The following is a 14,344-nucleotide window of genomic DNA, read 5'->3' as shown; positions in this document are numbered from 1 at the left end:
CATTCATATACCTAACAAACATGCATTGATCATTGTCATATGCCTTTGCCCATATTATAATGAATATATTCCTACACTTGAGAAGCTAAGAACAAATAAAAACGCTTATTATAATTATCATAGAGATGACTACATAATACCAAGAAATGTAATTAAAACACAGGATAATATGGGACACAGATGTATCAAACTCAGACCTAAGAAATCACAGATGGTATTCCAGAGGGAGTGATACCTAAGAATCTTAAAATATAAGAAAAAGAAAAAGAAGGAAAAAAAAAAGAAGAAGAAGAAGAGATGGTCTAGACCAGAGTTTTTTCAACTTTAACATTAAACAATTTTGGGCTGATAAATATGTTACAGGGTGATGTCTAGTGTTTTGTAGAATGTTTGAACAGCCTTGTCTTCTACCTCCTTGATGCTGGTCACACACTCTGTTGAAAATCAAAACTGTCTCTAGATATTGTAAAATGTCTCATAGGGGGCAAAAATGCCTCTGGTTGAGAACCATTGCTGCACAACGAGGCCTGAGAACCAGGCCTGCACAACGCAAACTGGTTGCCACTAGTCACATGTAGCTATCTCCCTTGAAATTAACTTAAATGTTATAAAAATTCAGTTCTTCAGTCACACTAGCCACATTTTAAGTGTTCAATAGCCATGTTTTAATGGACAGCACTATTCTAGAGAGTATATATTCTCTTATTTCACAACTGTTCGCTATGCCTTAATGAGAGCCTGTGGAGGGAGTGAAAAAAGGTAAGGTTAAACAAGAGAAGTAAGACATGAGTATGAAAGGTCTCCCACGACTTAACAAAGAATAATGGGGATCTGGTGAGAGGTGTGAAGCAAGGGTATAAAATAACAGATGCACATTTTATAAAGCTGATTATAATGGTGCTGCAGAGGACAGAATGAAAGTGAAGAGTCTAGAAGCAGAGAAAGAGCTGCAGTATTTCTAACAAGTATGGCAACCTGGATTAATGCAGCAGCAGTAGGGACGGACAAAAATGGATCAATTAAGGAGGCAGAATTGATAGGACTTGGTGATTGACCAGATATGAGGTACACTGAGGATAAGAATGAAGAATGACTACCAGGTTTTTAGGATGGATGAATGAGTACATTCACTAAGACAATATGGTACAAAGAATGTTCATGTCCTAATCTTTTCTTCCCAGGAAAACAGTAAACCTGTTACCTTCCATGGCAAAAGGGACTTTGTAGATGTGATTAAGGACCTTAAGATGGAGAGATTATCCTGGATTATACAGTAGGCCCAATGTAATCCCAAGTGTCCAGATAAGAGGGAGCCTGAGGGAACTCTGAACACACAAAAAAGTGTCAAAGTAATGCAGTGTAAGACTGACTTGAGCAGCCACTGCTGGCTTTGAAGATACAGCCATTAAAAGCTAAAAAAGGCAAGAAAACAGATTCTCCCCTACAGCTTTCAAAAGGAACACAGCCCTGATGCTACTTTCATTTTATCCTAGTGAGGCGTGTCAGACTGCTGACCTACAGAACTGTAATAAATTTGTTTTGTTTTATGCCACTAAGTTTATGGTAATTTGTCGTAGCAGCAATAAGAAACTAATACAGGTAGGTTCAGAATTGGGGTATGATAGCCAAATTATGGAAAGAGCCTAAATGTCCATCAACTGATGAATGGATAAAGAAATTGTGGTTTATATACACAATGGAATACTACGTGGCAATGAGAAAAAATGAAATATGGCCTTTTGTAGCAACGTGGATGGAACTGGAGAGTGTGATGCTAAGTGAAATAAGCCATACAGAGAAAGACAGATACCATATGGTTTCACTCTTATGTGGATCCTGAGAAACTTAACAGGAACCCACGGGGGAGGGGAAGGAAAAAAAAAAAAAAAGAGGTTAGAGTGGGAGAGAGCCAAAGCATAAGAGACTGTTAAAAACTGAGAACAAACTGAGGGTTGATGGGAAGTGGGAGGGAGGGGAGGGTGGGTGACGGGTATTGAGGAGGGCACCTTTTGGGATGAGCACTGGGTGTTGTATGGAAACCAATTTGTCAATAAATTTCATATATATATATATATAAAAAAAAAGAATTGGGGTATGATACAATGAGATTGGTTCTGGAAAAGAGGAGTTTGAAGTAACCATGGGACATTCTGGTAAACTTGATGGATAAATGAAATCTAGACCTTAAGGTGGGGATGTATAATTAGCAGACATCACCATACTGACATTAATTGAAACCATCAAAGTAGATGAAAAAATCATGGGAAAATACAGACAGAACGCAGACAATTCAGGTAGACGTGTACTAGAGGCTCTTGAAGGAAACTGGAGAGGAACAGCCTAAGATGTAGCAGGAAAACCAAGATAGTATGGTATCTAAGGAATGAAAAGAATAGGAACGTACTAAATGAGGAGGGTTAGGGAATGATCAACAGTCAAGTGAAAAAGGGTGGTGAAATTAGGGACTGAGACCGTTATATTTAGCAATAAGAGACCGACCATTCATGGTCTTCTTGGTAAACACAGGTGTCAGAGAAGTGGTTACTGGAAGACTTGTTGCTGGAGTTGAAGAGTGAATGGAAGGTGAGGCATGAGAATGGGTTTCAAAAGAAAGAAGGAAGACACGGTAGCTAGAGAAAGGTTGTGAATTTCAATAAGGATTTTTTTTAATAGATGAGAAAAGATTAACCATTTAACTTTTAACAGAAAAAGGCTAGTTGAAAATGAGAAAAAAAAAAAAAAAAACAGGAGAAGAGAATAAAGAAATTCTGAGATAGGAAGGTATGGGATCAGAGCCTAGACAGAGATCAACTTTCAGAAAGGCAGAAAGATATTTCTACTATTAGGAGAAAAGAGAAGGGATACAATAGGTACAGAAGTGAGCAACTAGTGAGTTGGGGATAAGAAACAGTGTTAATTTTGTGGAATACCTTCACTGTGTCTTCTTATTTTCTCAGAAAAGTAGGAGGTGAGATCATCTGCTGACAGTAAGAGAAGAAATGAGTTTGGGAACTTTAGTTTAAAAGTTTGAAACAGTTTTTGTGGAGAAGAGTAGATGACAGCTCACTAGGAAATGAAGGGGGTTGAAGGGACCTGTACATTTTACTGAATCTTTAAAATATCTATTAATGGGCTTATGAATGTGGCCACACAGGAGTACCTGACACTGGAGCACCTTTCCCAACTTCACCAACTAAAAACCTAAACAAAACATACCCAACAACTGTTTTAGCATAGAACTGTTACATCTGAGAGAAAAGACACAAATAAGATAATTCCATCTGAAGGCAACTTGTGAAATGGTACAAGGAGGGGGAACTCAAGCAGAACATGGCCAAGTACTGATACACTAAAGTGACACAGATCACTGTTTGAGAAAGCAAACTACCAAAAGTAAGATATGAAATCACTTCAAAATCTACACAAATCATGTAGATTTGGAATCTACTGCTGAATATTAAACTGTATGAGTACAGAAAAACTCCATGAAGCTGGGTACAGAATCACCAGGGAACTGTATTTGTCTATGACATGTTCAAATTCTGATTAGACAGAATTGAGAGATCTCAGTGAACACCCAAGGAATGCAGTATAGACACCAGAAATTATATTTTAGTATAAAAGCTAAATTCTAACATAAATGCCATTATAGATTTGCCCCAACAAAGCTTAAACACAGCAAAGGATCAAACTATTCTACAAGTAATTTAGTTCCTGGCCTAAGAAAGCTTTAATACACTTTAAAGGAAGAGAACAAAACCCACACACTATAAACAAACAAATAAATACTAAATTAAAAATAATTATATATGCAAAGAAGAAAACATGACCCATAACTGCAATAAACAAAAAATCAGTAAATAAAACAGACTTAAAGATAATATAATTAGCAAACAAGGACTTAAAAGAAAGTATTATAAATATGCACAAGGGTTTAATAAGAAGAGAAATGGACAATAAAACAAAACAAAATATCCAAGTAGAATTTCTAGACCTGAAAAATTCAAGATCTAAAACAGATAATAATTCACTCAATGGGATTTACAGCAGATTAGACACATCAGCAGAAAATATTAGTGAATGTGATAATAAAGAAATATAACCTATCCAAAATGAAGCAAAAAGAGGAAAACAAAAAAACTAAGCATAGCCTTTGTGACCTATTTTGAGTTCCAGGATGGAAGGGGCAATGAGAATATTTCAATGGCTAGGAATTTTTTTGAAAATTGGTGAAAAATATAAACTCACACATTTGAGGAGCTCAATGAACAAAAAGCAAGACAAAAACAGAGAAAATCATACTAAGGCTATTATAATAGCACCGCTGAAAACCACTAATAAACAATCTTACAAGATATTAAAGGAGAATAAACAAGAATGTATTACATACAGGGAAACAAGAATAAGTACAAACTTCCCAATGGAAACTGTGCAAGCCAGAAGACAGTGAATCACCACTGCTAAAATGATGAAAGAAAAACTAGAATTCTTTATTCAAAGAAGTGTCCTTTGAAATGAAGGGCAATTAAAGGATTTTTTTTGCAGATAAACTAAAACTAGGAGAACTAACAGTAGACCTACAAGAAAATAAATGCAAAATCTTATGTGTACACTCAGCCATACAAGTAAGCAGTAACAAGATAAAGCTTGTCAGACTGGGTAAGAACGATACAAATATATGATGTCATCAACAGCAACAACACACTTTGACCATAAAGACCTATAATGCTTAAGAGTAAAACAAGGGTCGAAAAAGATATGTCTTACAAGCAAACACCAATTATAAGAGGGGAAGATTATGCAGACAAAGCAGACTTCAAAGCAAAAATATTATCAGAGATAAAAATGGAAACATCATAATAATAAAAGAACCAATTTACAAAGAAGACATAATACTTCTACATATTTATGTCCAATAATAGCTTCAATACGTGAAGCAAAATCTGCCAGGATCACAGAGAAAAAAATATTAACCATCACAAGAGAGACATTTTAGTATCTCTCTCTGTAACTGAAATAAGGGGGGGAAGAAAAGGATCCTTATATCTTGAAAAAAAACAACCAACTGGACCTAAGTGTTAGATTAAGAACATTCCATCCAATGACAGTTGAATACACAGTGAAACTTTGGATTGCGAGTAACTTGTTCTGCGAGTGTTCTGCAAAATGAGCAAACATTTCTAATAAATTTTTACTTGATAAACAAGTGGTGTCTTGCAATACGAGTACTACATGATGCCCAATGTCACATGATCACAACTGAGCGGATGGCTCTCTCTTTCTCTCTCTCTCTCACTCGCTGTGGGATTGTGGGTGATTGTCTCCCATGCTCGGATGCTTGGTCTCAGGCTGCGGTGTGTGCCGGTCAGTAATTTTTCAGAACACTGCAAGGTGCCCACAATTGGCACTAGTGTATTTTTTGTCATGTCAAAGCACCTATGGACAGTCCTTTGCTTTTCCACACAAGAGTAACCTTAGGAATGCTTTGCTTCATTGTAGGTCATTGGATAGGTTCCTTGTTAAAGTTGTACAAAAAAGAAAAAGATTCCATTGAGCCAAAAGATGGCAGTGATTCTGTTACTGATAGTGAAAGCTATCCTACACAATAACCCTCCTCTCTCTTGTCTCCTTCACACCAGCCACAAAGGTTTTCAAAGTTAACTACAGGTTAATTTGCTTATTTTTCTTTATATTTTGTATTTTCTTTATTACTTTATATTATATTACACTACTGTAATCATTTTTATATGAATATTTTTGGATTGTGGAATGAATCATCTGAATTTATCCACTAAGATATATAACAAAAAAGTGTTGATAAATACTCAATTATCTAGGAACTGATCAAGATATATCTAAGTGTCCCATGGGTATAAGAATAAGTGAGAATGGAAATATAAAAAAAATTGATAATGAAAACATAACATAATATGGGATACAGCTAAACCAGTGCTTATAGGACAATTTACAGCACTTTAGCTTACAACAGAAAAGAAAAAATGTTTCAAGTTTCCATATTAAGGAGCTAGAAAAATAGGAATAATTTAAAACAGAGGTAAGCAGAAAGAAAGAAATAATACTTACTAGAAGAGAAACAAAATAGAAAACTGACAAAAAGAGAAAAATCAATAAAGCCAAAACTCAATTCATGTGAAAAGACCAATAAAATTATTAAACCTCTACCTAAACTGATCCAGAAAAAAAGAAGATATAAAGGGCCCTTATCAGGAATCAGAGATAACTGCTACAGATTCTACAGACAATAAAGGATAATAAAGGAACATTATAAGCAACACTACATAAACAATTCAGTAATATAGTAGAAATGAACAAATTCCTTCAAAGACTAAAATACTAAAACTGTATCAAGAATAAACAGAAGAATAGCCCTGTAATAATAAAAGAAACTAAGTTTGTAACTAATACCTTTCCCACAGTTTTACTAGTAAAATCTATGAAACACTTAAAGAAATAATAATTTTAAATACATTGCTTCAGAAAATGGAGAACAGCATTTCCAAACTCATTATATGAAGTCAACATTACCCAGATACCAAAAACAGAAAAAGATTTTACAAGAAAATAGTATTTCCAAAGCCCTAATTAATACAGACAGTACTCTTTAACAAAATGGCAAATCTGATGTAGTAATATATAAAAGTATAATGCAACACATGAAGTATAGAGTATCATGTAGAGTTTATCACAGAAATGCAAGGATTGGTTTCACTTGGGAAAATCAATCAGTGTAATTCACCATGTTAACAGAATAAAGAAAGGAGAATTATCTTGTGATTATTTTGATGAGTGCTGAAAAAGCATTTGATAAAATAAAACATGCATTTGATAAAAAAAAACAACTCTTAGAAAAACAGGAACAGAAGGGAACATTCTCAGCTTGAAAAGAGCATCCACGAAAAAAAGTAGTATTAACATCATATTATAAAGTGAATGAATGATTGGTTTTCTTCTAAATAGGAACAAGGAAAGGGAATTTACTCTCACCATTTCTATTTAATGTTGTCCTGGAGGTCCTAGCAGAGCAATAAGGTGAATAAAAATAAATAGATGTTTAAAATGAAACATCCTGGGGTGCCTGGGTGGCTGAGTCAGTTAAGCGTCCGGCTTTGGCTCAGGTCATGATCTCATGGTCTATGAGTTCAAGCCTGGCATTGGGCTCTGTGCTGACAGCTTGGAGCCTGGAGCCTACTTGGGATTCTGTGTCTCCTTCTATATGTGTTCCTCCCCCACATGCACTCTCTGTCTCTCTCTCTCTCTCAAAAATATATAAACATTTAAAAAAATAATATGAATGAAATGTCTTTATTTATGGACAATTTGATTAAGTAGGTAGAAAATCCAAAGGATTCTCCATATAAGCCTCTGAATATAATATATAAACTTAGTATGTTTTCAGACTACAAGGTCTACACAAATATTAGCAATAAAACATTATATAACAAACATTTTTAAATACCATTCATGATAGCATCCAAAGTATTAAAATATTTAGGTCTAAGTTAAGCATAAATAATATAAACCCTATACATAGAAAACTATAAAACACTGTTGAGAAAAATTATAGAAGAACCAACTAATATAAAGATATACCATGCTCAAGGATTAAAAGATTTGTTGTTAAGATGTCAACTGACCCCAAATTGATCTATAAATTCACTGTAATCCCAATCAAAAATCCCAGTCGACTTACATTTTTTCCTTTTTTTTTGCATCTGACTTCAGCTCAGGTCATGATCTCATGGTTCTTGAGTTAGAGCCCCATATTGGGCTCTGTACTGAGAGCAGGGAGCCTGGAACCTGCTTCAGAATCTCTGTCTCCCTCTCTCTCTGCCCATCCCCTGCTTGTGCTCTGTCTCTCTCTGTCTCTCAAAAATGAATAAATAAAAACAAACAAAAAAAAAAGAAAGAAATTGACAAATCTATTCTAAATTTCCATGGAAATGCTAAAATCAATGTCAACCATTATATTACTTGATATCAAGCCTTTCTACAAAGCTACCACAAAAAAGACAGTGTGGTGATGTCATAAGGAAAGATAAAGCAATAGATGGGGAAAAAGAGGATAGAAAAGGACACACACATGATTATTTTTGACATAGGAGGTGACTGGGAAAGGGTGGACTTTTCAATAAATGGCGCTGGAACAACTGGATATCCATACACGTGGTAAAAGAAAGACTGCAGTTCACCTCATACAAAACACAAATTTAAATCACAATGGTTAACAGAAAAAGACCTAATAGAAAAAGCTAAAATAATAAAATTTTACAAGAAAACATATAAAATCTTTGTGAGAAGGCTGGGGAATCTAGAAAATGAGGTCAGCAAATCCTCCCCTTAAAATAACTATATAATGATATAAAACTGTCAAGAAGAACAATTTTAGGGCTTTGGGCACTAATGGCAAACAACATGTTAAGAAATGTTTCGTCATTAAAAACTGAACTTTAGGTACTAATTGTTGAAAGTCTGTGTCATTCTTGCCTGGTCTACTCCCATGACCTATCCCATATGATCCGGACAGTAGTACTGCCAGGATAAGGGTGCTTGTGTTTAAATATACACAGGAAACATGATGACAATGATTCAAATAAAGAGAATTGTAATAAAGACAGAGAAACTAGAACACTGAGAAACACAATCAGAAAAATGAACAAAGCTTCGGAGACTGAAAGGATAACATTAATCATTTCAACATACATGTAATGGAAGCTTTGGAAGGAGAGGGAAATTCAAGGAACAGAAAAATATTTGAAGAAATAATGGCTGAGAACTTCCCCAATCAGAATAATCCATAGATGTGAGTTCATCAAATATCAAGCTGGATAAACACAAAGTGATCCGTACATACACATGTAACACAAAAAGTGCTGAAAGCTAGAGTAAATGGGTGAGCAAACAAGCAAGTGAATGAATTTCAATAAATCTTGGTATGGACCAGAGAAAAAAAACTCATCATGCACATGAAAACAACATGATAGGGGCGCCTGGGTGGCGCAGTCGGTTAAGCGTCCGACTTCAGCCAGGTCACGATCTCGCGGTCCGTGAGTTCGAGCCCCACGTCAGGCTCTGGGCAGATGGCTCGGAGCCTGGAGCCTGTTTCCGATTCTGTGTCTCCCTCTCTCTCTGCCCCTCCCCAATTCATGCTCTGTCTCTCTCTGTCCCAAAAATAAATAAAAACGTTGAAAAAAAAAATTTAAAAAAAAAAACAAAAAAAAAAAAAAACATGATAAATTACTCACTACTCATCAGAAACAACAAAGGCTAAGGGCGGCAGAATGGCATATTCAAAGTGATGGAAGAATAAAACCTGTTGATAAAGAATTATGTTTCCAGCAAAACTATCCTTTAAAACCGAAAGCAAATAAAGACATTCACAGAGAAAAACCAAGAAAATTCACTAAAAGCAAACATGCCTTACCAGAAATATTAAAGGAAATCTTTTAGACTGAAAGAAATTATCCTTGATTCCTCTTTGTTTCTCCCTGCACATTCAATGCATAAGCAAGCAAGGTCTATTAGCTTTATATACAAAATAAGCCTTGAATCCATATACTTTTTTTCCATCTTCCACTGCCATCATGGGAGCAAGAGCCTTGAATTTTCATTTCATAACTATTCTCCTACTTGAAACCCTTTAATTGGTTCTCTATGTACTGAGAATGAAATCCATACTATTTGCCATGGCCAAATATACCCTATGAAAAAAAACTTCTCCCTACCTGAACTTTTCTCCTATCATTCTCTCCTCTCTCTATAAGTTCCAGATCACGGCACTTTGTATTCTGTAAATGTCCCCAACTCCTTCCTGCTTCAGAATCTTTGTACTTATTATTCCCTCTGCCTAGTAAGTGTCACAGGCAAATCATCACACAAGGCTGGATTCTCCTCTCAAATGCCATTTCCTCAGATCATCCAATCTAAATTTGCCCTACCCCCATGACTTGCCTCCTTTTGCTTTACAAAAATTTTGTAATGATAAATAGCATTTATCATTATCTGAAGATATAATGTTCATTTATTTGACTTCATCTAATACATACCTCACTCAATAAATTATAAGGTTCATGAGGACAGAGATCTTACTATCTTGTTCATCAAATATACATAACTTTAAACCTTATGCTAACATATAAACAATTTTGAACTCTTGAAAGATTTTTTAAAAGCCTTTTTCTTATTTAGTATTTTATAAATGTCATATCTTACAAATTCCACCAGTCTTCTTCAAAAGCTGAATAATCCTCCAACACTATCTCAGGTACTGAAAAGAAAGCAGTATGCCATAACTACTGAGTGATAAACAATGAAACTCTTGAGGGTTGGGGCAGATAGGAAATCCTCTGGGGATTGGGTGCAAAGTCATCCCTCCATCCCCAATTACTATCTTCCTAGGTCTTAACAGCACTCTTGAATATGACACTGTGATCACCAGTGAATTCTTGAGAGCAAGGGAATACGTCCTTTTTATTCTGAATCCCATGTATCTAGCTAGCATTGCTAGACAGAAGGTGTTTAATTATTTTTCTGAAGCGAACAGCATGTTTCTTCATTTATAAAAGGAAGGTAACAAGATTACCTACTTCAGAGGGTTATTGTGTGGCCAATAAAGAAAAAAAGAAGAAGAAAGGGTAAGTGAAAGAAACAAGGAAAAACATCTCCATGAAGTACTTAATTTCAACTATTAGGTTAGAAAAGCACAGGAGAACTGATCAAATTACCACCTCTCCTATGAATTCTTCCCATTTATTCACCTACCTAGAAGCTAATAAGCTAATAATATCATAAGGTCATAATAATTTCATAAGCTAATAACATATTACATACTATTTCAGCACCAGACAGTAAAGATCCTCCCTTTCCCACAAAAAAAATTGGCTTATAAGGAACATGGAAACTGAGTAAAAAAGTTCTGATGTCACAAAAAACTAGGAAGAGGACTAACTACAAGAACACTGTGGGGAAATCTAACAGTGCAGAGTCACTGAGTATTTTAGAGCCTAGGGAGTATTCCATTAGCAGAGATTTCATTAAAGACATCAGTACTATTCCAGTAGCCCCAGTAGCTTCATGTCCTACCCTCACATGTTCAAGAGAGGAGCTAACGAACTACAAATACAATCTTAATTTAAACTATTGCTGTGGTTTTAATTCCTGAAGGCCATCAAACCAAACATGAAAAGTATACCAACAAAAATTAATCCATGAAGCATTTAAAAAGGCTCTCATTTAAATTCATTTTTAAGAGTTCTATTAACTGCAACATAAATTAGAACTATTATCTTGGCTTTAATTCCTAATGTCTAGCAACCTAAATAGGAAAAATATGCATGCTATCAACAAAACTAAACCATCAAACATCTTAAGTAAAAGCCAGTAAGCTTCAAAAACACGCAACAGCCTCAGGTTGTGATTTCATTATTGATGAGATATAGGAAAGTATCTACATAGCTTGTAGCCAGTTCACCAATAGGGTTGTAATTGAATGTCAAATTTTATTTGCTAAAATTGAGTTATATTTAAAATAAATATTTACTCAAGAATAATATATTTGATATAGTGGAAAAGGCTATTACAAAAGAACTTTAATATTAGTTATTTTACTTACCAAAATGCAGTCCACTTTAGATTGTACAGTTTTGCTAAAAGAAAAAGAAAGTTAGGTTAATAAAAATGATAAATTTATTAAATATTTGAAATAGTAAAATTCTTTTTTAACATTAGGCATAATACCCTAAAACTGCATCTTTCACAAAGCATAACATACATCTATTTCCCATTCACTGTACTAAATTCAGCCCTAAAGCATGATCAAAATATCTTGAGTTCACTGCTACAGTCAACCTATTACTGTTACAATGTATCATTCTAACAGATGTTTTGAATAAACAATTAAGTTTTTAGAGACATACTAAAATGCAGATATGTATTATAATACATAGAAATAGGACAGAGAGTTTATAATGAATTATGATTTTTATTCAATGCCTGCCACTCTGGAAAATGACTTGTTTGGCATTTAAAAGCCATAATGGTGTAATATTATCTGTATTTCTAAAGACTTGTTATAAAGTAGATTCTCTTGTCCTCTTCTCCCTCCCATTCACACATATGTACGCTCGCTCATGCACAGGCACACAGCCTAGGGAAAGGAATCCGTAGACATAAAAGTAGTAATAAAGATTAACTACTATGGTAATAAATTGGAAGGGGATAATGTATTTAGAAATAAATAATCCATTAAAAAATCAAATTAAAAAAAGAAATAAATAACCCAAATAAAGGCACTATACATCAATTTAACTGAGCCACTGAATAAGTGAATTATTAATACAGAATACAAATGAAGTCAGTATAAAATAATTTAACTGTCATCTGAATTTTGTTATAACACATTAAAGTTCAAATGCAATGAAATCACATATAAAGTTCAGAGATAGTTTATATCTTAAAAGATGTTACAAACAAAATTATCTCTCATAAAAGATTCTAGTCAAATAAATGTAAAAAATGGTTATTTGCCTCTTTATACAGCTATGCAGTTAATCTATAGAGTAAAAAATCAACATTTAAATTTCATTACAGTCAATGCAATCAATAACCTCAAAATTTTTCATTTGTATTGAGATTTCAAATTTCACATTTTAAAGAACAAAGTATGACTTAAGTTCAATTGCAAAAATCAGAATGACTAAAAAGAACAAGAAAAGCAAATGATACCTCCACTTAAGAGGAAATGAAATCCCCTTCCCACAATCCCACGGAAGACTTTTTAGACGTTTTTAAATCTTTTGGGATTTGTATAGTTTATAACACATTAGCAGCTAAAGTTAAAGTGTGATTTTTTTTTCTCTTCTTAGTAACTCCCACAATTTCCCTGAGATAAGAGAGTAATCTACAGATTAAGAATTGCTCCTAAAAAATAAAGAATCCAAACACTGTTCACCACATTCTTCTAAACCCCCAACATTTCCTGTCTAAAGTGTTACCGTAACCTAAACGGTCTCCCTGCTTCTTTCCTTAACACCTCCCCCTCCTTGCCTCAACAACTCTGTGGGCTATTGTCAACAAAATGGCCAGAGTGATTCTTTGTCCAAACCACATTAGTCCTTCCCTCCAGTCTTGATCATGGCCAACAAGGCCCTGGATGACCCAGCCTTCAGCTAGCTTTCTAATCTCATCTCCTATTATTCCTCTGTTCCTCATTCATTCAGCTCCTGCCACACTATCCTGGGTGCTATTTTCTCAAGGCTGGTGCAGGGCCTTTGTACTGGCGTTTTCTGTCAGCTTCTAAGACTTTTCTCCCATATGGCTTATCTGTTCATTTTCTTCATAACTTTGCTAGATGTTATCATTTACAGATAGTTCTTCCCTGACTTTCCCAGATAAAATATTCTCCATCACTCTCCTCCTTGCTCTGTTTCACTTTTCATTATTGCACTTGCCACCAGTCATTTTATATTTTTATTAATTTGTCACCGGCTATCTTCCTTGACTAGAATTTAACTCCATGAAAGCAGGCTTTATCTGTTTTGCTCCCTGGGGTATTATAATCTGGCACATGTTAGGTGTTCAATAAAATCTGTTAAGTGAATAAATGACAAAAACATTCAGTCCCCCATATGAAGAAAACTCTTTGGAAAGACGGATCACTTAAAAAAGGGTTTGTAGAGAAATTAATATAAAATTGAAAATGTGTTCATTTTTAAAGCATCACTCTAGATATACTCCTCTTCTATCAGAAACCTGATCTATGGGATATCTGAAGAGGATGACTATGTCTTCTTATCACAAACAATTTGGTAAATCGCTAAAAATTATGTATAAAAGATAGCCTTTCAAAGAATAAACTTGAAAAGTAAAGTGAAAGTGCTTCTAAGCTAGATATGAACCTTGGCAATCACCTGACCTAGCCTTTTGATGATTTTTTACCTCATACTTAACACAAGCATAATAGAAGGATATAGATTTTTAGTCCCCTTTGATCTTCTGTCCAGTCTCATATCATACCTCACTACTTTCCCAAAGACAACTTACTAATCTGATGTGTAACTTTCCCAGTTGATATTTCAATATTTGTATGAGATACACAAATATCTACAAGCAACATACACTGTTGTTCCAAGAAGCTTTTACATGTTTATATAAATGCTTTTACATTAAATATATATATATATATATATATATATATATATTCTGCAACTATCTTTTTTCATTCAACATTATTTTGAGATCTACAGTTTGATGAAATGCATTCATTTTTTATAATGTCTGAAAAGTATTTCAGTGGATGAATATATCAAATTTATTCATCCATTTCACA

General features: G+C 34.4%; 1 protein-coding gene across 2 annotated transcripts in view; it reads right to left on the bottom strand.

Annotated features, from left to right (window-relative positions):
* The window catches only part of RFX7 (regulatory factor X7), a 135,167-nt gene that overhangs the window by 66,147 nt on the left and 54,676 nt on the right, over window positions 1-14,344 (bottom strand). For both annotated transcript variants that reach the window (XM_030318117.1, XM_030318118.1), the window contains one exon: window positions 11,630-11,663. In XM_030318117.1, the coding sequence (XP_030173977.1) occupies window positions 11,630-11,663 (34 nt within the window). The remainder of the gene's footprint in view (window positions 1-11,629; window positions 11,664-14,344) is intronic.

This window comes from Lynx canadensis, chromosome B3, assembly GCF_007474595.2.
Source record: "Lynx canadensis isolate LIC74 chromosome B3, mLynCan4.pri.v2, whole genome shotgun sequence".
Classification (NCBI taxonomy): domain Eukaryota; kingdom Metazoa; phylum Chordata; class Mammalia; order Carnivora; family Felidae; genus Lynx; species Lynx canadensis.
This window is presented reverse-complemented; position numbering and strand designations above follow the sequence as displayed.